The sequence below is a fragment of the Leishmania martiniquensis genome, chromosome 1, assembly GCF_017916325.1.
Source record: "Leishmania martiniquensis isolate LSCM1 chromosome 1, whole genome shotgun sequence".
Classification (NCBI taxonomy): domain Eukaryota; phylum Euglenozoa; class Kinetoplastea; order Trypanosomatida; family Trypanosomatidae; genus Leishmania; species Leishmania martiniquensis.
The window spans coordinates 37,639-58,876 of record NC_090136.1 but is presented as its reverse complement, the minus strand read 5'-3'; the positions used below and the strand labels follow the sequence as shown (position 1 = coordinate 58,876).

At 63.0% G+C, this 21,238-nt stretch overlaps 9 protein-coding genes across 9 annotated transcripts; all 9 read left to right on the top strand.

The window, feature by feature from the left end:
- Positions 1 to 2,833: 2,833 nt before the first annotated feature.
- On the top strand, positions 2,834 to 5,557 carry LSCM1_08158 (uncharacterized protein; the record flags this gene model as incomplete). The annotated part of the gene is made up of 1 exon (XM_067325498.1): positions 2,834 to 5,557. One exon carries the CDS (start codon positions 2,834 to 2,836, stop codon positions 5,555 to 5,557), a length of 2,724 nt encoding a protein of 907 aa, XP_067181673.1.
- A 793-nt stretch (positions 5,558 to 6,350) lies between these two features.
- LSCM1_08157 (uncharacterized protein) lies at positions 6,351 to 7,160 on the top strand (the record flags this gene model as incomplete). Its single annotated transcript, XM_067325497.1, has 1 exon — positions 6,351 to 7,160. One exon carries the CDS (start codon positions 6,351 to 6,353, stop codon positions 7,158 to 7,160), a length of 810 nt encoding a protein of 269 aa, XP_067181672.1.
- An 818-nt stretch (positions 7,161 to 7,978) lies between these two features.
- LSCM1_08156 (uncharacterized protein) lies at positions 7,979 to 8,569 on the top strand (the record flags this gene model as incomplete). The annotated part of the gene is made up of 1 exon (XM_067325496.1): positions 7,979 to 8,569. The coding sequence occupies one exon, from the start codon at positions 7,979 to 7,981 to the stop codon at positions 8,567 to 8,569; it is 591 nt and encodes a 196-aa protein (XP_067181671.1).
- Positions 8,570 to 9,513: 944 nt separating this feature from the next.
- Positions 9,514 to 11,883, top strand: LSCM1_08155 (uncharacterized protein; the record flags this gene model as incomplete). Its single annotated transcript, XM_067325495.1, has 1 exon — positions 9,514 to 11,883. One exon carries the CDS (start codon positions 9,514 to 9,516, stop codon positions 11,881 to 11,883), a length of 2,370 nt encoding a protein of 789 aa, XP_067181670.1.
- Positions 11,884 to 12,978: 1,095 nt separating this feature from the next.
- On the top strand, positions 12,979 to 14,325 carry LSCM1_08154 (uncharacterized protein; the record flags this gene model as incomplete). Its single annotated transcript, XM_067325494.1, has 1 exon — positions 12,979 to 14,325. The coding sequence occupies one exon, from the start codon at positions 12,979 to 12,981 to the stop codon at positions 14,323 to 14,325; it is 1,347 nt and encodes a 448-aa protein (XP_067181669.1).
- Positions 14,326 to 15,565: 1,240 nt separating this feature from the next.
- Positions 15,566 to 15,808, top strand: LSCM1_08153 (uncharacterized protein; the record flags this gene model as incomplete). The annotated part of the gene is made up of 1 exon (XM_067325493.1): positions 15,566 to 15,808. One exon carries the CDS (start codon positions 15,566 to 15,568, stop codon positions 15,806 to 15,808), a length of 243 nt encoding a protein of 80 aa, XP_067181668.1.
- An 839-nt stretch (positions 15,809 to 16,647) lies between these two features.
- On the top strand, positions 16,648 to 16,998 carry LSCM1_08152 (uncharacterized protein; the record flags this gene model as incomplete). Its single annotated transcript, XM_067325492.1, has 1 exon — positions 16,648 to 16,998. The coding sequence occupies one exon, from the start codon at positions 16,648 to 16,650 to the stop codon at positions 16,996 to 16,998; it is 351 nt and encodes a 116-aa protein (XP_067181667.1).
- A 697-nt stretch (positions 16,999 to 17,695) lies between these two features.
- On the top strand, positions 17,696 to 17,944 carry LSCM1_08151 (uncharacterized protein; the record flags this gene model as incomplete). Its single annotated transcript, XM_067325491.1, has 1 exon — positions 17,696 to 17,944. One exon carries the CDS (start codon positions 17,696 to 17,698, stop codon positions 17,942 to 17,944), a length of 249 nt encoding a protein of 82 aa, XP_067181666.1.
- Positions 17,945 to 18,908: 964 nt separating this feature from the next.
- LSCM1_08150 (uncharacterized protein) lies at positions 18,909 to 20,120 on the top strand (the record flags this gene model as incomplete). The annotated part of the gene is made up of 1 exon (XM_067325490.1): positions 18,909 to 20,120. The coding sequence occupies one exon, from the start codon at positions 18,909 to 18,911 to the stop codon at positions 20,118 to 20,120; it is 1,212 nt and encodes a 403-aa protein (XP_067181665.1).
- Between the last annotated feature and the right edge of the window lie 1,118 nt (positions 20,121 to 21,238).

Below are 21,238 nucleotides of genomic sequence, written 5' to 3'. Positions count from 1 at the left end.
CGCGCACTGTCTGCGCACGTGCCGCAATGCAAAGTGGAAGAGAGGGGAGAGGCGGTTACACAGCGTGCCCGTCGGCGCAGTCCCATTTTTTTTTTCCTGCCACCGGGCTCGCCTGTATCTTCCACAGCACGCCGCTGCTCCTTGCTCTCTGTATTCGCTCTCTGTCTTCTCCCCTCCTCCCCTTCTCCCCCCGTCAGCCCTGCCTGGATGCACGGGGGGACTCCATAAACACGCTACTGCTCCCCCTGCTGTCAGGAGTGGGTGGTGAGGCGGACAGTGCTTCATCGGCCCGGTCGCACTTCGCACGCCCGTGAAGGATGGCGGCGTGAGGATATAAGGGCGTACCTGCACGCGCTCCAGGAAAGGGGCGGCCGATATATGCCCCTCCCCTCCCCCCTCGCCTTTCCGTTTTCCTGAAGAGCGAGTGCGGAGGCTGTGACAGAGAAGCGGACGCGTGAGCTGAGGATCGTGCCGAATTCACTCAGCCGAAAGAGGCCGTGTGGTGCATCGTGTGCGCCGCGCCGCACTATCCAGCGCTGCATTCACTACGTTGATGTGCCCGTGAAGGCGTGGTGTGTATGTGTGCGCGTACTCGGTAGCCGCGTGGAGAGTGCCGCTGATCCGTTACACAAGAACATGCTCCGTGACTGTGCGGGCTGCTTCAGACGCGCTGCGGGGTAGGTGGGTGGAGGTGGTGGTGCTGCTGCTGCGTTTGTGCTAGCCGCCGTGCACTGGGATGGTGCCAACACAAACAGAGGCACAGACGGCTGTGCGGAAGGTGGAGGTGGAGGGAGGGGGCGGCATCCGAAGTATTGAAGGAAAGGGCGCGGGCGCACATTCCCGCCGGCGGTGTGCGCATCTGATGCCGTCATTCGGCGCCGCGAGAGTGGTGCGGCGTTACTTGAGTCGTGCCAGATGCTCCACGCCCTCTACTCTCTTCCCCCCTCCTCCTCCCTGCGGTTACGCAGGCGCCCTTCTGCGTTGTGATTGCGAGCAAGTCGATGCGGCAGTACGGGTGCGTCGAAAGAGTGCCGTGCGGTGCGTGTCTTGCACTCGCTGACGTTTGTGCACGCGGCGCCTCTGCTGTGCCGTCGTCCTGCGGCTCGTGCTTCTGTGGCGCTTTGAGGCGACGCAGAAGAAAGTTTATGAATCTCTGGAGGGAGCCCGTTGCGTCGGCCGAGGGACGCACCAAGGGCGGTGAAGGCGTGCCTCTCACGTGACAGAGGGCTGACGTGCTAAGGGCCGACGCCGCTGCCGTGCGTGCGCTGAGCGTGGCCCTGCTCGGTGCTGCGCTTGCGCATCATAGGAAAGACATGCTAGATGCTCGATTTCACATGTGGGGGAGCTCACTGCTGAGATGCGGCGCCATCAGCTGACTGGTTCCCGGGAAAGATACGGAGCAGGAGGGGATGGCGGATTCGTGGGCATGACAGTGCGTCTCGATGCGCCTGTGCACATGTTTGCATACGCTTGCTCGGTGCCATCGGCGCCTAGCCCTGCCCATCTGCGTCACCACCGCCTTCTCAATTCCTCCGCAGAGTCTCGCTCAGGGTGCTTCGCACGTCTTCGCTTCCTTCTCTTTGCCCGCGCACCCCGGCCGCGAGCTGCGCGTCTTACGTGGTGAACTGGTACGCGCAGCGTTCAGCGCGCTGATGTCCACCCCTTGGGAGGGACTGCCTGTGAGGAGAGGGAGGGAGGGCGGAGGGAGGAATCGCCATTGATGCCGCCGCTGCCGCGGCTGCTGCTGTCCTCTCTCCGCCTCTTCTTTCTTTCCGCGGCTCTCTTTCTGCGCCGCGCGCTTGCTGGTGTACCTGTCTGTGCCAGTGAGCGTGAGTGTCGGAGCTGTGCCGCCGATGGTGATCGTGTGAGGCAAACGAGGCGACGTGTGCATGCGCGCATCGTGATGCCGTCTCCCCCCTCTCTCTCTTGTGACAGGCGAAGGGGCGAGCGAGAGAGGGCGGGGCGGAGCGGCTCGGGGGACGCGAGAGTGGAGGCAGTGGGCGACTGTGTGGAATGAGGAGCTGAGGTTTCCACCCCTCCCTTCCACTCGCTGGCCTCCCTTCCCGCCTCTGATGCACTCCCAGGCGATACGCTTGCGTCTCGCGTGTGTGCCGCTCCTGTGCGCGTGCCATACGATTGCGCTGACTTCATCTCGCGATGGCACACACACATATATATATATATGTACGAAGGTGAGGTGCGTCACGGCCGCCTCCCTTTCCCACGCGACTGAGAGCGCTTGAGGGACATGGGCAAAGGCGGGAGTGCAAGTGCGTGCTCAGGTGTGGACGACCACAGCGGCGCAGAGCTGAGGGCAGCGACACGCAAGAAAAAGGGGATGGCTGCGGGCTCTGAGCGGGTGCGGCAGAGGGCTGCGCCGACTGGCGGCGCGCTGATACTGCCAGAGCCGGTTGTATCGCTTCCATCTTTGCCCGTCACGCTTTGGCGACGTCGACAGTGGCCGAGGGGACAGTGAGGCACACGCCCCGTCCCCCCCTTTCTGCGCACTCAGCTTCATCTGCCCTCCACTCGCCTCTTTTTTCTTTCGTGTCGCTCGCACGCTTACCCGATTCCTTCCGGTGGCTCCGGCGCTCGCTCGCCTCAGCACGGCGGAGCCACAGAAAACGTCCGACCACTGAGGGGATGTCGGTCCCCCTCCTTTTTCTTTCTTACAAGAACTCCCATCAGAAACCTCTCCGCGCCCCCCCTCCCCCCCTCCCCCCTCCCCAACACACACACACACACGGAAAAAAAAAGGTTGCTCGCACCGCCTCCCTCGCTGGCGACCCTCTGAGGGCGTCTCTCTCTCTCTGTGCGCTTTACGTGGCAAAGGATGAAGCGTAGCGGCAGCGGCCAACCGGACAGCGTCACACGACTGACAGCGAAGGGATACAGCAAGGCGAAGGCTACTCAAGCGCTCAAGGATGCCGGTAACAACTTCGAGGTCGCCCTGCGTATCCTGGAACGGCAGCGGGATCAGCAGCAGCAGCAGCAACCGCGAGCTCGAGCGCACGGGACAGATGGAGCGTGCGCGTCGAGCAGCACAGCATCAGCAGCCATCCCCTCGCTGCACCGAACAAAGCCGCCGCCGACGTCAGCTCTTTTCGCTGGCTCGCCTGCCGCCGAGGCGGTACGCCGGCAGCGGCAGCGGTGCCACCCCTGCGTTGTGCAGTTCGGCTCGTGCCAGTACGGTCAATTCTGCGTCCTAAAGGACGTCCCCGGCGACGTCTGCGTGCAACACTTTCAAGGATGCTGCGTGTACGGGAGCGCGTGCCGGCATCGACATACGATCGACGGTGTTGACGTTCGCGAGTATGTGTGGGGACCCTCGAAGGATGGCGACTCGGCGGCAGTGCTGCGAAGCGGGGACTCGGTGTACCGCGTGCGCGCGGTGGATGGGATGGGGTCCAAGGTGCAGAGCGCCGAGCCTATGGGAGACCAGGCCAACGCCGACAAAGACGGCGATGATGACACGCTCTGCGGGGAAGGCGCTTCGCGTCGACAGAGGGCGACTGCACCGCCGCTCGCATCCGATTTCAATCGCATTCGTGGATCGGTTCCGTCGCACACCGATCCCATGCTGCCTTCTGCGCTGCGCGCGGTCGAGGGCGAGGCGGGCGAGACGGAGGAAAGCGCGGGGCTCGATGCAGGGGGAGGTGACGCCAGGAGCTCCGGCCCAGCGGCGGTAACGGTGGTGCATCCAACGCCGTTCCGCGATCTGGTCAAGAGCACCAGCGCTGATGCTGCAGCCCAGCCCCCTCCTTCACGACCACCGCATTCATCGTCATTGATGTCGGCCGCTCCTGCAGCGGCGCCTGCTTCTCGCGGTCGTGCACGTCACCCGTGCATTGCCCAGTACGGCAGCTGCATGTTCGGCGACGCCTGCGCCCACGCCGACCGTGACGCGGACGTTTGTGTGCACTTCCTCAACCGCCGCTGCCGCTACAGCGCAGAGGATTGCCGCTACCGCCACGAAACGGAGGCGGAGTATCACGCTGCGTTGCTCGCCCGCATCGCACCGCAGGGGCCTAAAGCGGACGCGCCGGGCTCGGCGGACGAGTGTAAAGAGCGGCGATACACTCATAAGTCAGCGAACCGCTTGCAGGGTGGCCTGCCTCGGACGGTGACGGAGTTCGAATCGGGTCGCGACACGTCGTCGAGCGACCCATCACCGTTGCCGGCGCTGCCGTCCGTGAAGGAGTCGGTGGCGCCACCAGAGCCACTGCAGCCATCCGACGGTGCCGTGGCGAGCCACGATGAAGGCAGCGACGCCGACAGCGACCGCGCTCGCGGCGCCCCTGAAATGTATGTCTTCCTCGGGCTGCTGGAGGCGTTCCCCGATGTGGAGCCGGCGGTGGTGCTGCAGGCGCTGCGCGTGAGCGGTGGCGATCCGATCCGCGCAAGTGACGTTATCGCGCATGTCGGCGCCGTCTCGACAACGGCGGAGGTGGACGACGTGGCCGCTGTGCTTGCGTTGGCGGCCGCCGACGAGGCGTCGGAGCGTGAGTCGGCGGGCGACGCTGCAGCGACAGCGGCGTTGGAGCGCCATAATGCCCTCCTGACCCTTGCTTTTCTCTTCCCAGCGATCGAGCCGGCGGCACTGGAGGCGGTGCTGTCGCAGCACCATGGCGCCTTTTCAGAGGCGTACAGTGCCCTTCTCTGCGCGCAGGAGAACGTGGCGCGGTCAGCGATATGGAGCGGAAGCACGGCGACCATGACGCCTGCCGATCGGCTCCGTATAGAGAAGCTGTGCGTCATGTTCCCCAGCCTTGACGCAGACGTGGTGCGGAGCGCCTACTGCGCCGCTGACCGTCAATGGAGTCGGGCGATAACGGCACTGAACGCCTTGACGGAGGAGCTCCTCTCCCTCGACTCTTCTGTGAGGACGGCGTCTGTGCCTGCCAAGACGGCTGCAGCGGCCACTGTGGTGTGGCGGCCACCGCACCCTGCGAGAGCCGCGACCACTGTAGCCGCGGGCGATGCCGCTAATGCCACTGCTGCGCCTCCGGCGCACGAGGAAACGGCTGCGGAGGCCTTCAGCGCCTATCGGGAGGCGGAGCATGAGATCATCGAGTTGGGAGACTGGCGGCGGGTGCGGGAGCAGGCGTACCTGATGAACACACAGCGTCTGCGTGTTTTGGGCCAGGCCACTGCCGCCTTCTTGAACGGAGACGGCAGAACGGCAAAGCTCCTCAGCAATGAGGGCCGCCGGCTCGGCCTCGAGTACAACCGACTGAACCGCATGGCGATGCTTGCCCTGGAGCAGGAGCGGCTACGCACAGATGCCACGAGCACCCTCGACCTCCACGGCTTCCACACCGCTGAGGTGCACGATGTGCTGGTCCGTCGCGTCCGCGTCTGCCAGCACCATCGTATTAGTCACCTACGCATTGTGACTGGGGAGGGCAAGCACAGCAGGCGCGGCCATCAGTCGCTCTACCCCGTCGTCATGGAGGACCTTCGCACGGACTCTTTCCTGACTACTGTCTTGAAGGTTAGGTCCATCAAGGCCGGCTACATCGACGCTGCCGTGCGGCTACCCACTGCTGAGTTCTAGTCAAAGGGAGGGGCTAGGCGGGCGTCGGGACGGTGCGTGGTGGAGGGCATGCGTGGCCAAGGAGGGCAGCGAGTGCATTGCTGAGCAGCTGCGCTCTCTAGCTCCCCCCTCCATCCATCTGCACCCCCCCTTCAACCCCGCTCGCTCTCCGTGTGCGCGTACCCCACGTTGACAGGATACGGCGCAGGGGACGATATTGCGAGGGGTCGTGCCTGGGCCGGTTGCCCTCCACAAAATACGTTCAGCAGTCTGCATGGCCGTGTGTCTTCTCCCCCTCGTGAGTGGCCTGCACCCGTCTCCCTCCACCCTTTTTCTTATCGGCGTCGCGCAGCCCACACACACACAGACGCACGAAAAGGGGTGTGGGGTGGAGGTGCAGCACGAGCATTTTCGCGAGCGCGCCTTTCCGCCGAGCAGTACCTCTCTGCGGGAGCTGGACGCCTCCATCCTTCACTTGCTGCGTCTCTTTCGCCGCGGTGTGGGAGCTCTGCATCGTGGTGCCCCCCCTTACCTTCCCTTCTCTTCCCTTGCTCCTCTGCGCGTGTCGTCAGCATCCCTCCCTCTCCCTCTCTCTCCCTCTCTCTCCCTCTCTCTCCCTCTCTCTCCCTCTCTCTCCCTCTCTCTCCCTCTCTCTCCCTCTCTCTCCCTCTCTCTCCCTCTCTCTCCCTCTCCCTCCCTCTCCCTCGGCGTCTCTGTTATGGTCCGGGATGCCGGACTCTCTCTGTGTGTGCACCCGACAAGGCGCGCATCTGTACACAGGCCCACCCCAACACATCCTCAGAGGCTCCAACCTATGAGCAGCTGCCGCGGTATTATTGTTGCCGGCGTCACGAATCGGGCACGGACGCTGATGGCTGAGGGGTTGCTGCGGGCCTTCACTGGTGGCCGTGTGTTCGTGTGCAGCGGGGGTGTGCACCACCTTGGCACCATACACCCGTTGGCTGTGGCCACCATGGCGGAAGTTGGTATCGATATCAGCGGGCAGTCCTCGTCCTCGCTAGCTGGCGTGCGTCGGCAGCGCGACACGTACGACGTCTACGTCAGCGTCGATGCCCCATACACAGAGCGGACGAGCGATCGCTATCAGCGGCGCTACACCGACACCGAAGCTGCGAAGGAGAGCCCCACGGGCGGTGCCGGGGTATCGGGGCCATGTTCGCCGCTTCGTTCCTTCAGCTCAGACTTCGCCGATCCACTGCTGGCATCAGCGACGCCGGCACACTGGCGGGTGTCGCAGGACGCGACAGATGGCCGTCAAAGCTGGACCTTGTGGAGCCCGCGCAACCCTGCCATTTATCACGAGCGGTCGACCCGAAAGCTGCAAGATCACCTCTACGAGGGTGAGCCGCTCTTTGCGCGCGTGCGGCCGCACGAGCTGCGCACGGCTTGCCGAGTGCAGCGGCGGTGGGAGGTGCCGGAGCTCACTCAGCGGTTCGCTCTGGAGACGGAGGCGGAGCAGACGCGGCGGTTTGTGCGGGCGCGTGATGTCATCGGTGACCTCGCCTTAGCTCTCGTACGCGACTTGGAGGAAATGTATGGCGAGACGATGCTCGACGAGGCGATCGTGGCCGCTTATCGGAAGGCTGCTGCGGCGGGCCGCTGACCGGAAGCATGCTCGCAGCGGCGCTGCGAGCTTCCTGGTGGTGCTGGCGGCACGGCTGCCCTTATAGCACCCCTGTCCGTGCCTGACACAAGCGCGGCGAGCGCTGCCACGCGGAATGGCGCCCTCCTCCACGCCTCTCGACTTTCACAGCTGCGTTCGCGCGTGCTCACACAACACTGACCATCCCAGTAAAGGCGCCAATGCGGTGACGGCAGTGAGCGGTGTGCTACCCCCCCGCGCGACGCCAGGCGGGCGACTAAGTGGAAAGCCAAGAATGTATACCAAAGGGAGCCCCGTACGCGTCCTTCCCTCCCCGCCCTTACACACAGAGAGCTTGCTGCTTGTCGCTTCAGCTGATGCGCTTGCCTTCCCAACGCCAACAGCTAAACGCTTCATACGACACGCGCGCACACACCGCCGCCTGCGCAAGTGCGGCGATGTGTTGGTGCGCACGCGCAGCCGTCTGTGTTCCGCCTTCCCCCCGGAAAGGCGGCTGTGCCGTTGCGTGCATGATCTCTTGTCCTTATCTCCTCCTCTTTCCGCCCCGTTCAGCCCCCCTCATCTTCTGTCGCGCTCTCTGCTGCGACAGTAGCATCAGCTCTGCCCTCTCCAGCCATCACTTTTTTTTTAGTGCCGCTCGGTCTCACTTTCTGATTCACTCTCTCTTCGTCAGCTGCATCACCTGTGCCGCTAAGGAAAATCGTTGTGTGCGTCCGCAGTGGCACACGCGTGTATGAGAAGCGGAGCGGGTCCGCTGCGGCTTCCCTCAATTCATCGCGCTGCTCAGCCGATCATCGATTCAGAGAACGCTGGGCAATATGTACAACGGTGTAGAGGCAGCCGCGGTCAAAGGGACCGGGCTGAGTGGGTATGTTCAGCGTAGCCGCGTCAACGTCTCCGCGGCGGGTCGCGCACCCGCCGACGAGGACGCGACCGCAGCGGAGGGCGGTGCGTCCATCAACCCCCTCGAGCAGCGCCGCGCACAGGGTGAGAACCGCGAGATGGCGGCGCGGCTCGAGTCGCATCGTGCGCTGCGCGAGGTGCGACTGCGCGTCATGCTCTACCGCGAGGAGCGTGACACGGCCGGGATCGATGCCGTCACGGTTGAGCGCGAGTGCTGTGAGCTGTATGAGTCGCTGCTCGCGGCTGCGAGGCGTCGGCTGAAGGCCCAGCAGAAGACCGAGGACGCCAAGACGGCCGCAAAGTTCGCTGCCGCGTTCGGCGTGAAGCCAACGGTGACGACAACCACTGCAGGAGGTGGTGTTGGCAGCGGCAGCGCTTTCGATCGCTCTGTGCAGGAAGTGGAGCGGCACCGGAAGGAGGAGGAGCGCCGCCGCCACCAGGAGGCGCAGCTCGTCGAGCACTTGAAGCGTGTGCGTCGCGAGGGCAAAAATGCAGCTACGCAGTAGAACTGCAGGTATCTGCGCCACGACGTGCAGGGGGAGGGGTAGCGAAGAGAAGAGCGGGAAGGGAAGGTGGCGAGCAGCTTTATCGCATCCCTCACCGAACCGCGCTTGCTCTTCGTAGCGGATGGGTCTACGCTACGCCGCCCCCTCCCCATCCCCTTTCTCCTCTTTCCTCTGCCGTCGTGTCTCCCGCGTGGTTCGACACCCGTCGCGTACGCCGTCTTGGGTATAATGGCTGCCTGTGGCTGTGCGCATGCCTTCTCCTGTCTCGCACTCCTTGGGGCACCCTCTTGTCGTTGCCGCTGCTCTATGCTTCCAGCCATCCAGCTCTTTGTGGCTGCAGAGTGCCCGGAGGTGCATGGTGCGCTTGATAATCTCGCTGAAGACATACGCCAAGCTTCCTCACGGCCCCTGCGTCATCGCTTCCCTATCTCTGTCCCGGTCCTGGCCAACTGGCCAGCGGCGCAAGTTGCCCCGCGACGCTGCTCCTCCCTCTTTCTTTCACAGCCACCTCATACGACCCTCTCCTCCTGCCCTTGCGGCGCCGCACGGCGCACTGAGCTCATGCGCGTCAATGCCCATGCACGCGAGGGTGTGCGTGTCTCTGGACAGACGCATCAGGTCTTCCGCTGCCGAGGATACGAGTCGAAAAGCGGCGACCACACACACACATATATATATATATACATATATATACTGCACCTCTTTGCGTGACTGCGCTCCACAACACCGCTGTCTCCATCACCACCGTAGGCGTAGCCGCAGGCTTCGTGTTCACCCTCTATTCATTCAAGTGGTCTCCTCCCCTCCCCTCTCTGCTCACTCCCCCCCACATACATACACACGAGGGGTGGGAGCTGCTGCCTCTGCCTCAGGCTGAGAGAGAGAGGGATACACATACACACACGCGTACAGGGCCATACAGAACTTCTCCGAAAGGGGCTCTGATGCACGCCTCGCTGCCACATGTCGAGCAGATGTTGCCGATGAGGGGCGGTGAAAATAATGCGTTCAGCGGCAGGGGGGATGGCAGAGGCGCTGGTGGTGCCGGTGGGGTAGAAGAGGGCATTACGAACTTGGTCGTGAACGTACCAGAGGCGGACTGGGCGACGATCGACTGCATCAGCAGCCACACGGAGGCGGCGGAGCGGGCGGCGATGCGGCGCCGCTACAGCAATGCCGCCACTGCCTCCTCGCTGCCAGGCGACGCGTGGCCGGTATACAGACCCGAGGGCGAGGCCTTCCTGGCTGCTTTGGCATGCGGCATTGTGCTTGGCTGCGTTGGTGTCTTCAGTGATGCGTGCGCGCATTGGGTGAGCGCCTTCCGCTCCGGAATTTGTGCTAATTTTTTCTGGTTGGGCCGCAGCCTCTGCTGCGTGGACAGCAGTGCGTGCGGCGAGTACTACTCGTGGGGCGAATTCTTTTTGGGCCGCGGCAACCATGTCGTCGCCTTCGTTGACTTCGTTGTGTACGTGAGCTTCTCTACCGTGGCTGCTGTCACGGCGGCGTTCCTGTGCAGGACCTACGCCCCCTACGCCTCTGGTGGTGGCATCGCGGAGGTGAAGACGATTGTATCAGGCCACCACGTGAAGCGGTACCTCGGTGGCTGGACGCTGATCACGAAGGTGGTGGGCATGTGCTTCTCTACAGGGTCTGGCTTGACAGTGGGGAAGGAGGGCCCGTTTGTCCACATCGGCGCCTGCGTCGGCGGCATCATCTCTGGCGTCTTACCGAGCTATCGCCTCGAGGCCAAGTCGCGTGAGCTTATCACCGCCGGGGCGGGTGGCGGCATGGCCGTTGCCTTTGGCGCCCCCGTCGGCGGCGTCATCTTCGCCTTGGAGGATGTGTGCACATCGTACAACTTTAAGGCGCTCATGGCTGCACTCATCTGTGGTGTGACGGCGGTGCTGCTCCAGTCACGCGTGGATCTGTGGCACACCGGTCGCATCGTGCAGTTCAGCGTCAACTATCAGCACAACTGGCACTTCTTCGAGCTACCCCTCTTTGCTGCGATCGGGTGCTTTGGCGGATTCATGGGGTCGACCTTCAGCGTCGTCAACCTGCGCGTCTGCCGGTGGCGAAGGAAGCACTTGCGGCAGTGGCGGCTCGTCGAGGTAGCCGTCGTGGCTGCCGTCACGGGTATCGTGAACTTCTTGACGCCATACGGCTCCGGCAATATGCTGGAGCTGCTCGGCGACTGCTTCCAGGACTGCACTCCGAGAAGCCCAATCGAGATGTGCGAGGGCAGCGACATGCGCGTCTTCTTTTATCTCCTCGTCACCGCCACGGCAAAATTTTTGATGTTCATGTACACCGTCGGCACCTTCCTCCCGGCCGGCATCCTCGTGCCGTCGCTCACGATCGGCGCCCTGTACGGCCGCGCCTTCGGCATGATGCTCCGCGCCTTGCAGGAGACCTACGCCAGTGCGTACATCTTCAGGGAGTGTTACGACCAGGATCTGTGCGTCATCCCTGGTGTGTACGCGATCGTCGGCGCGGCTGCCTTGCTGACCGGCGTCACCCACATGACCATCTGCCTGGCGATAATCATGTTCGAGCTCACGGGCTCGCTCGAGTACATGGTGCCCGTTATTGTGGGCATTCTCTGCGCCAAGGCAGCCGGCGAGGCGCTCGGGGTGAAGGGCACCTACGAGATCATCATTGAGGAGAACAAGCTGCCCTACCTCGACCCGAAGAAGGAGCTTTACCTAAACTTCTCGGCCAAGAGCGTCTACGCGGCGAAGCAGTTCACCGTCCTGACGGCGTACGGGCTGCAGGTGCGCGACATCAACGAACTCATGACCAAGATGAACGTCACCGGCTTCCCGGTGGTCGAGTCGGCCAGTGACGCGACACTGCTCGGCTACGCGCCGACAAAGAAGATGGCGCGCGCGATCCAGGTGGCGGCGGCGCGCAACAGTGACGTGAACTTTGACACCTTCCTTCGCTTCAAGAGGGCGCCGTCCAACGCGCGCGATCCGGCCGCTCTCGAGGTGGACCTCACAGACGTCCTGGAGAGCTGCCTGCTGCAGGTGGAGCCGGAGTGCTCTGTGAAGAAGTTGCTCTATCTGTTCAAGTCCCTCGGTACCCACCACATCTTTGTGTGCCGCTACTCCAAGTTCGAGGGCTTCATCAGTAAAAAGGACTTCATCAACTTCATGCGCGTCAAGGAGCGTGAGGAGCACATGGAGGATGACGAGCTGGAGCGGGAGCGGCGTAAACTAGCGCGCCAACGGCGCCATCACGAGGCCGAGACGCCAGCTCTTGACACCACGCCGGCGACTACCGCGCCCTGCGCCGCTGCCTATCACCAGTGAGTGCGGGTGATGGTAGTGGTGCTGGCGCCCATGCGGTAGCCCCCCGGTCACTGCCGCTGGCGCCACCGTTGCTGTCGCTTTAGCTTCTTGCGTGCCATTGCCGCTCTCTTCCCCGCTTCTGCTGTCCCCTCTCGACGGTTGCGCATCTCTCTCAGTGGCGGATTCGTTAAGCTCTCTGTTTGTGTAAACGGCGCACTCGCTCGTATCGGCTAAGCGCCCCCCCTCTCTCTCTCTTGCCTTCGCTGTACGGTTATCCTCCCCTCCCTGGGATGACCGGCGGGCAGGCACAGCAGCAGAGGTGAGATGCGCCGCCCTCCTCCCTCTCCCCCTCTCCCTCCCTTCTTCTGCTGCTCACAGACACCGACCTGCGCCCATCCTCCATCCTCATGATGGCGCGCTTTTATGGGAGGTGCGCGTCCGTGTCTTTCTCTCTCTCTCTGTGCATGCATTGCTGGTGTGCTCCTCCTACGCTCTCCACCTCTCATCTCGCGCCGCCCTTTTCTGCCAGCACGCATTCCTGCCACGCGCGAACAGTGCCGCTGCCCGCGCTTACATCTTACCTCCCCTCCCCCCCGAATCCGCAGATCATACGCTCTTCTGCTCTTCGACCTCACGTGAAGGTGCGTATGTGTGTGGGTCCAGTATACGTACACACACACACACATGCCATGTGTGCGCGCATATTGGCGTTTCTAAAGTTACTGTGCCGCTGAGTATCCCTCATCCTCTCTGAAGAAACCGCGCTCATACGTTACCTCTCTAAGGTTTTCGCGCACGACCAGAGAGAGAGCGAGCGAGCGGGGGAGGCGGCCGAGGGAGGAGAGCGCAGAAGAGGGCGAATGGGGAAGGAAGAATTTCCCTGCACTGAACCTCCGCTCATCGACAACGACTGCAACGCACTTCTTGTCTGGCTGTGTCTGTGTGTCTCTCTGTGACCCTGCGCGTGCGTGCGCACTTGCGGCCCCGACTGCTGTACCGGTTTCAGCGAGCGCGTGTATATGCTAATCGGACGGTGCCTTCGCTTTCCTCTTCGCCAAAGGACTGGTCGTGCGGGAACAGATATACACAACCGTTGCGCGCATCCTCTCGAGAGGCATGGGCAACTGCTGCGGGGTCGCCTCAGCGACGAGCACCGTTGCACGTGATGGCGCTGACTCCTCACCACCGCCACCGCCGCCGCCGCGTCATCGAAGGTGGCGGCGCTCGACAAAAAGTTTCAGAGAGGAGAGCGCAGCTCTGAGCCAGTCGGCTGTGGGCGAAGCGCCGTCCCCCTTGAGGGGCGGCTCCGTCGACAGCCGCTCTATCCACGGCACCGCCGCCCACGCCACGGCACCAGCTGCCCCATTGGTGCGCAGCAGTGCGGTCCCTCTCACTGTCCCCACACATACGCTGGCTGTGTCCGTCACAGCCGCGCCGCAGTACAGCGCCAGTGGCCGCAGCCCTGGACTGCTTGTGCATGACTTGTGCCACATTTCTGTTTCCTCGTCGTCAGCGCTGCTGACGAACGGCGACATGAACGACAATGCTGAGGAGGGCATTGCCGCCAGTGGGGATGCCGGTGGGCAGAGCTCACTGGTGGAGGTGAGCCAACCAACGCAGAGCTTACGGGGCGATGTGTGCACGTGCTCAGAGATGGACATGGTCAGCGAATGGGATCCACCGTCATGCGACCGTCTCGGGCGGCGGTCGGAGCGTCGGGGACGCTGCGGGCTGGACCGCACCCGACTGCGTCACCTGCTCCTTAGCGAGGCCGAGGCGCGCGCGTCGCTGGCGGTGATGTATACGCATCAACATCAGCGGCTTCTCCTGCAACTCGCCCAGGAGTGGTTCATTGCGGTGCACATCTATTTGCAACGGAGGTACGAGTTGAAGTGGGCAGCGCGGTGCATCTGCGGGATCGTGGCGGCAGAGTGCATGACGCGGGAGGGACTGGAGCGCGAGTGGCTCACCGAGCGGGCCACTCTGATGCGTCGAGCTGATTTCTCCCGGTCGCTACCGCCGCCACCGCCGTCGGCGCGCGGCGACGCATTACTGGGCACCGCTGCAGCCAGTCCCGCGGTGAAGCGGGAGGACAGTTTGCCTCCCGTATCAAGCTCGTACACCGCCGCGGACCTTACCTCCAGCGAGGAGGCCGCGGATGACGACACGTCCAATATGTGCACCCCGTACATGCGAGCCTCTTCCTTGTCTGCCCTGCCCACCTCACTGAATTTGCAGCAGAAGCGGCAGCGCTCGACGCTTAGCGGGCCGAAATCTGTCGCTCCAGGATTTCGCAGGCAACCCCGTCCGTCACCTCGCTCAGGTGCGCCGTATGCTTCGTCTTCCATGTCGTCGCCAGCATCGCCACTCTGCTCGTCTCCACGTGAAATGCGTGGCCCTTGTGCAGCAGGCTCTGCACGACAGGGTAGCGCAAGGGCGGCGCACCGCTGCGACAGAGGCTAATTCATGAGCTTCGACAGCGTGTGCATGGGTGTGCATGTGCATCGGCGACTGCTGTGCTGCGGAGGCTTCCGCTTGCGCCGCTGGCGAAGTCTGATCCCGTAGGCGCTGCTGTTGACCCTCTCCCCCTCCCTACTAACCACCACCCGCTTGGCTCTCTTTGCTCATTCGCGCCTGAAGAGCCGGGGGAGCGCGTGCGCTCAGGGGAGTATCGCGAGCGCTGCCGTCATGTATGTACTCCACTCCTCCCCCCACCGCGGCGGCCTCTCTTCCACCCCCCCTCTCTCCTCCCCAACAACCCCCCTCCTTGTCACTTCACGGCGGGGGGGTGCGGGGTGATCGGCGGTGGTCGGTAGGGAGGGGAGAGGGAGGGAGCGGCGAGCTCAGCTGTGTCGTTGGAACAGTGGGCGCGGGCGTTCGCCGATCATACGTATCAGCGTTTACTGCGGATGGACAAGACTGGTGATTTTTTTTTGGTGCGTGCGTGCGCACCCCTTTGCTTTTGTTGTCGCCTGCGTCATCGCTCCCTTTACCACCCTCTCAGGGCGCATTCCTTGATTTCGGTGGCAGGGTGCCTGGTCCTGAGCGACGAGGCCTCATCTGTGCCGCATGAGGGGTAGGTGAGCTATGGTGACGTAGTTGTACAGAGGTGCTTGTGTGCGCTGTACCACCGCAGGAAAAGCCCCTCCCCCGCTTCTCCGCCTCCCCTCTCTCTGCCTCCTGATGTGGGGACGGAGACAAGGGTGGTGCTGATGCTAGCGCCTGCTGACGGACGCGGAGGTGTGTATGTGTGTGTGTGAAGAGGCGTAGCCCTCTCCTTGATCTGCTCACAAACACACACACACACAACCTCTTGACGGCTGTGCACATGCTTCTGATTAGGCGCCAACACGCGCCTCTCAAAGACGCAGCAAATCTCAGGAATGAGCTCAGCGACACGGCGGTCGTGAAGGCATGCAGCGGCGCTTCAAAGCGCACGCACGCGCGTATACACGCACACCAGCGAATCCAGGCAGAGTGCGTGCGACGAGCGCACAGCTCTCTTCACCGGCCGGCTCGACAGCCTTTGCAAGAGGGTGAGAGACACCCGCCGGTCTTTACATCGTCTCACCCCCTCTCTCACCCCCTCTCACCCCCTCTTTCCCTAAACGAGCGTGCACATGTGGATATGCGCACTACCGGCAATGAAAGCTGAGCGCCGGCCCTCCGCACACTCCACCTCTAGCCTCCTCTCTGGGCATCGATGTCAGTCAGCTTGGAGTCTCTCCTGCACCAGCCGGTGTGCTGTCACTTGGCCCACGGGGAGGAGTACCGAGGCCAGCTCGAGGCACTCGACGGCGCCTTCGATGTGGTCTTGTCACAGTGCACGCGGAGCCGAGACGCTCTAAGGCAGCCGGCTGAGACCCTCGTTTTTGTGCGCGGCGAGCACATCATGTACATCGGCTTCGACGAGTCGTTCGGGGGCGCGGACGGGGCTACCGCGTGAGATGCCCGATTTCGCCCTTCTCTTTTCTGCCGTCTCGTCTAGCGCTGCTGCAACTCGGGAAGAGAAGTGGGGGAGGCGGACGCGCGGATGAGGCAGAATAATTTGCCGTCTCGCCCTCGTCCGCCGTCACGCCACGCCCCCTCTCGTCCCTTTTCCTTGGTCCGCTTCTCTCAGCTCAGGTACACTTACGAAGCACTGCCCTTCCCCTTTACCCCTCCCCCCCCACACACATGCACACGCAGACGAGCACGTGCCCACGCCGTCTTTAACAGTCGCGCGCACTCGCCATAAAGGGAAAGAGGAGACGATAAAACAGACGCACCGCTGCACTGCAGCGACACGCACGTGCGTGAGGTGTTCAGAGGTGAGCGCGCACACAGCCGTGCAGCCGGACTATACAGACGCAGCACATTCGTGTGCGCGCTGCGACACCTTTGTGACGTCGAGGGGGCCATTGCCGCCGTTGCTGTTGCGGCTGCTGTGCGTGGTTTTGTCATGCCCCCCTCTCTCTCTCTCTCATCCGTGGCGGACATCATGACTGCCGCTCTGCTCACCTCCTCTTTCCGAGGTACCCTTGTCATCTCCGTCAGGATGTCCACAAACGCTTTCCTCACCTCCGCCTCCTCCTCCTCTCCCATGCTGGCTCGCGTCGAGGTTGTACGCTGACGGATCTCTTGTACAGGTACGCAACTCTCTGTGCTCGCGTGTTTGTGCGTCAGCTTGCAGAGCAGCGAAGAGCAAACGCTCTCACATCACACACACCTTTTTTTTTTCTGTCTGCCAGTGAGCTCGCCGTTCGAACACTTCTCTAGTTGAAAAAGGCGGCACGGCCTCGCCTCATGGCGCTCCCAGGTGTATCACACTACGAGCGCATGCCGACGCGCGCAAAGCTGCAGTTCCTGTGGATCTCCATGCTGACGATGGGCGCTGCCTATCAGTTCCTGAAGATGACGGTGCGGCGGGTGCAGCCGAAGCGTGAGGAACAGATGTATATGCACATCCAGCAGGTGTACGGCGATAACATACCGGAGGAGCTGCTGCAGATAGCTAAGCGCCAGCGCGAGGCGCAGGATGCACTGACGCTGACAAACATGCTGCGCACCCCCACACCGGGCCAGACGTCGAGCGCGCTGCAGAATGAGCTCGACCCTCGCGCCCTCATCAACTTGAAGAGTTGGAACGGGTACTGATCCCGCCGTCACAATCGGGCGAGGGATTTTTTTTTATATGTGCCTTTCTTTATGTGTAATGCTTCACCTGCACTTGAAGGCGCGTGTACGTTTGTGTGCAACGTGACTGTTGCCTCCCATTCCTGCTGCGTCCTCCTCGACCTCTAAGACGGGAGGCTTTACGCCGGAGCCGTAGCCGATATGCGCCCTTGACGCCGCCTGCTGCGCGCGCTTTCTATCTCCTCTCAGTCTCAGCCTCCAGGCCCTCTCGAGTCGGCCGGTGCGCGACCGTCTCGAAAGGCACGAACGGCGTCGGCTGTGAATTGCAGGCCTCCGTCATTGCTCTTCACGCTTCCTCACATGCAACGAGCATCCTCCCTCCCATCTGTCGATTTCGGTGTAGTTGTACATGTGCGTGTAGAGACTGCGCATGTGCGCACGCCCTCACCGACGCGCACCAACGTGGGCACAGACTGGTGATGTTTCACCCTCTGCGCCTCTCTCTCTCCCTCTCTCTCCCCTACTCGTTCCCCTCTGTCCACCCCCTTTTTTCGCTCCGCGTCTTTGGTGGCGCGTTGTTGCGCCTTTCACTCATGTTGAGTCCTGCGGCACAGCGCTTCTCAGAATCGCACACAAGCCGCGACAGCTCCGGCGGCACGTTTTTGGCGCGCTACTTCGCCCCCTCCCTCCCTCCTCCGTCACAAGGCACCCCGCGTTCATGAAGATTACCGTTCACGTGCGGGAGAAGATTATTCCTCTGCAGTGTGGCGATGGGACGCAGCAGGTGGTGTGGCTCGGCAACGCCGCGATGATACACTACGACGCTTCATTCGGCAAGCGCTTCGGCCCGCCGGTCTCCATTCGGAAGGAGGGTGGCGTGCAGTGCGACTTAGAGGCCCGCGTGTGCGACGTGCTGGAAGATGGGCAGCACGTCTTCGTGACGCTCGAGTGTGATGGAGCGCAGTGAAAGCGATGCGCATTGGGGAAAAAAAAGAGGGCATCGGCTGGGGCGTACGCTATGCGGGCACGAAGTGAGCGAAGACGGCGGGTGAGGGCAGGGGGAGGGTGAGGCTGGAGCAGTCGCCGGCGCACGAGACAGCGCTGAGGAGCCCATGTGCTCCCTTCCCCCTTCCACGTCCGACAATCTCGGCGCCGTCTTTACCGTATTTCTTCTCTCATGCCTCTGCTCGCCCTCCCCTCAGCTGGGGACTGGTGTGGCGGGCCTGCGCCCCCCTCCCCCCTTGTGTGCGGTGATGGGGCGCGGTGACGCTCTGTGCCCATCTTGGTGCGCAACCGATGTTCGATAGCACACCGAATGAAGTTGTTGACGGCAAAAAAATATTTACTGAAGGCTGCGTGAGGCGATTCTTCTTCCCTCCTCGAGAGAGAGGGAGAGGGGGGAGGGTGCCCCGTCTCTCCAACTCCTTCGCATGTGGACGTTGGCGGGGCTCAACATCGTCTCGGATGGGGGCAAGTCGTGCTTCTGTCTAGCGCATTGCCTCTCTGGCTCTCCCCCTCCCCCCACACGCACGCATCGCCACGTGCCGTTGCACGTTGCGGCATCATTGCTGCTACGCAGACGCTCATTTGTGTCTCTGCGTGTGTGTGTGCGCCGATATTTGGGAGGGGGAGTGCTCGATGAGAGGAGGGCGAGAGGCGCACCGCTCGCGCATCTACGTGTCTGCGTGCATGAACTTGCCGCAGCGCAGACACCACCGCCTGCACCTTTCTCAGCCTTAGCCCACCTCTCTCTGATGACCTCTACTTTTTTTTTTTCTCTCTCTGCGTGCGTGTGCGTGAGCGCAGCTTAGATACACACGCACATACACACGCATTGGGGGAGGAGGAGAAGAGGCGCCCGCATCCACCACCACTTTGCCCCCACCCCCGCATACGCTCATACGTTGTCGAGAGAGCTGTGGCGGCGGAGTATGCCCGCTAGAGAGCCTAGTGTCTCTCGCCTGGTGAGAGCAGTGGCGCACGGCGACGGCGACTGGGCGAATGTGCCGCTGCCTGTGCGCGATGCCATCGTGACGGTGCTAACGCAGCCGTCTGCATCGCCGCTGCTCCGCGCGCTCAGCAGCGTGGGCGAGGCGTCGTGCGATGACGCGACGGGGCGGGCGACCCGGCCTGCCAACGCCCCCTCTGCGCGGCCAATGCTGACGGAGGTGGCGGTGCAGAGCAGTATAGATACCTTTGAGGACGCAGCGTGGGTGCGGGACGAGGCGGTGCGCAGCTATGCGGAGTTTCACAACAATGTTGAGTCGCTGCACTCGTCCATGCGCACGCAGCTACGCCCGGTGTGGAGGACGGCAATGCAGCTGCACCCCGACCTTCTGGCGGACGTGCGGGGAGAGTGCCACCTCAGTCGACGTGACAGCATACCAGACGGCATTCCCATTCCCCTTTCCGCCGCCCATCAAATTGCTATGCAGGAGGACATACTGAATGAGATGGAGGACACACTGCAGCTTCTTCGCAACACATCCGTCCGCTTCGCCGCACATTTTTTGTCGGATGCGGAGAAGATCTCGATGGGCGCGAACCCGGCGTATCTGCGCGCGCCGGACATCGACCGAGAGGTGGTTGCGTCACGCTCGCGGAGCACCTCTACATCGACGCAGCGCGCATTGCCAGCGAGGGCCGCGTCGGCTTCATCGTGTGCGGGGGCAGCAGCAAGTGGTCAGATAAGGCCTTCCACGCCTAGTGCTCCTGCTGCTGCCGCAGCTGCCGTCCAGACCCCCCGCGAGCACCAAAGTCCTCCCCATCACAGCAACCACGCGCCGCGCCATCGCGACTGCAGCGGCGACTTAGCGGGGCTGGTGAGCTCCAAGTCCAGCCGCCGGGTTGGCAGCGGCAAGTCTTCCGGTGAGAGCCGGGGAGCCGCTGACGATCCGCTTTTGGAGGAGCTGCGCCAGCAGTATCAGCTGCGGGTGAGAGAGCTGAAGGCGCAAAGCGAAGGAGAGAGGGAGAGATGGCCAAGCGAGGATGGTGCGTCGCCATCGGCTGGGGCAGCAGCGCCAGTGCAGCGCGCTAGTGGAGGGTGCGTCTCCGCGCCGAGGTCGTCGTCTGCATCTTCGACAGCTTCATCGGCGTCTGCGAGTGAGCTGGCCGGCTCCAGCTCGACGCGGTCGCGCCGCTGAGGAGGTCGGAGGAAGCTGCTCGGCCTCACGGGTGCCATCATGGTTGTCCGCGTCTGTCTCCCCTTCGATGCCATCGTTTAAGGAGGGGAGGGGGTCGGAAGACTTCGTTGAAGGAGTGAAGAGGTGTGCGCGTGTGCGTGCTACGTCTTTCTGCGCGGCCGCCGCTTTCCTTCTTATATGTTTCAGCGCACCGTTGGCTGTGTCCCTTCTCCGATGCGCATGTGGTGCCGCCCACGGATCTGCAGGCGCACGCAGCCCCCCCCTCTCCCTCTCTCTCGAAGTCCTCCACCGCAGCGAACGAGCAAGAGCGCGCGAGAGAAGGGGCGCCCGGAGCATTACGTGCAGGGTGGAGAGGTAGCGGTAGTCGGGGGCCATCACGTCATCCGTCACGGAAAAGTTCCTCGTGAGCGGGGACATGCGCATCGGTTGCAGCTGCGCCGTCACGCGTGCATGCGTAGGCCCATGAAAAGAGGTGCGCGTCAAGCGCGTCGCGCGTCCTGACACATCTCATTAGGCCAACACTGGTGACGCGGAGACAGGCTGTGGGCCGCGGCCTCTATCTCTCTCTCTCCCTCCCTCCCTCCCTCTCATGCTTCTGTTCCTCTCCTTCGTCTCGTACGCTTTACGCTCTGCATCGTGCAGGCTCGCAACGCCGCGGGTAGGCCCCTTCTCACCCGTTCACCTTCGCCAGCACCCGCCGTGGCTCCTGCGCGGTTTCGGCTCTCTTGTTGGGCTTCGAACAGAGAAACGAAATCCTTTTCGTGGAGCGCACCCACTCGTGCACAGCCCACTCACTCGCCCCCCAAAAAAAAGCGTCACAGACACCCTCGCACTCTCCAGCGGCACTTCTCTCTCCGCTTTACTTGGCTTGCGGATTCCGCGTTGTTGCGACGCCACCCTGCAGCCGCATCCACAGCAACAGCTACATCAGCGTCGGCGTTGCATGCGCTCCCTTACCATCTGCCGCGCCCTCCCTCTCTCCTCCTCTGCTTCACCCTCGCCGTACCTCCCTTCTCATTGCCCACTCAAAGGCCACGGCGCACAGTCGCTCCCCTACTCCCCTACTCCCCTACTCCCTACTCCCTCTCCCACCCCCGTCCCCAGGAGTTGACCCTCGC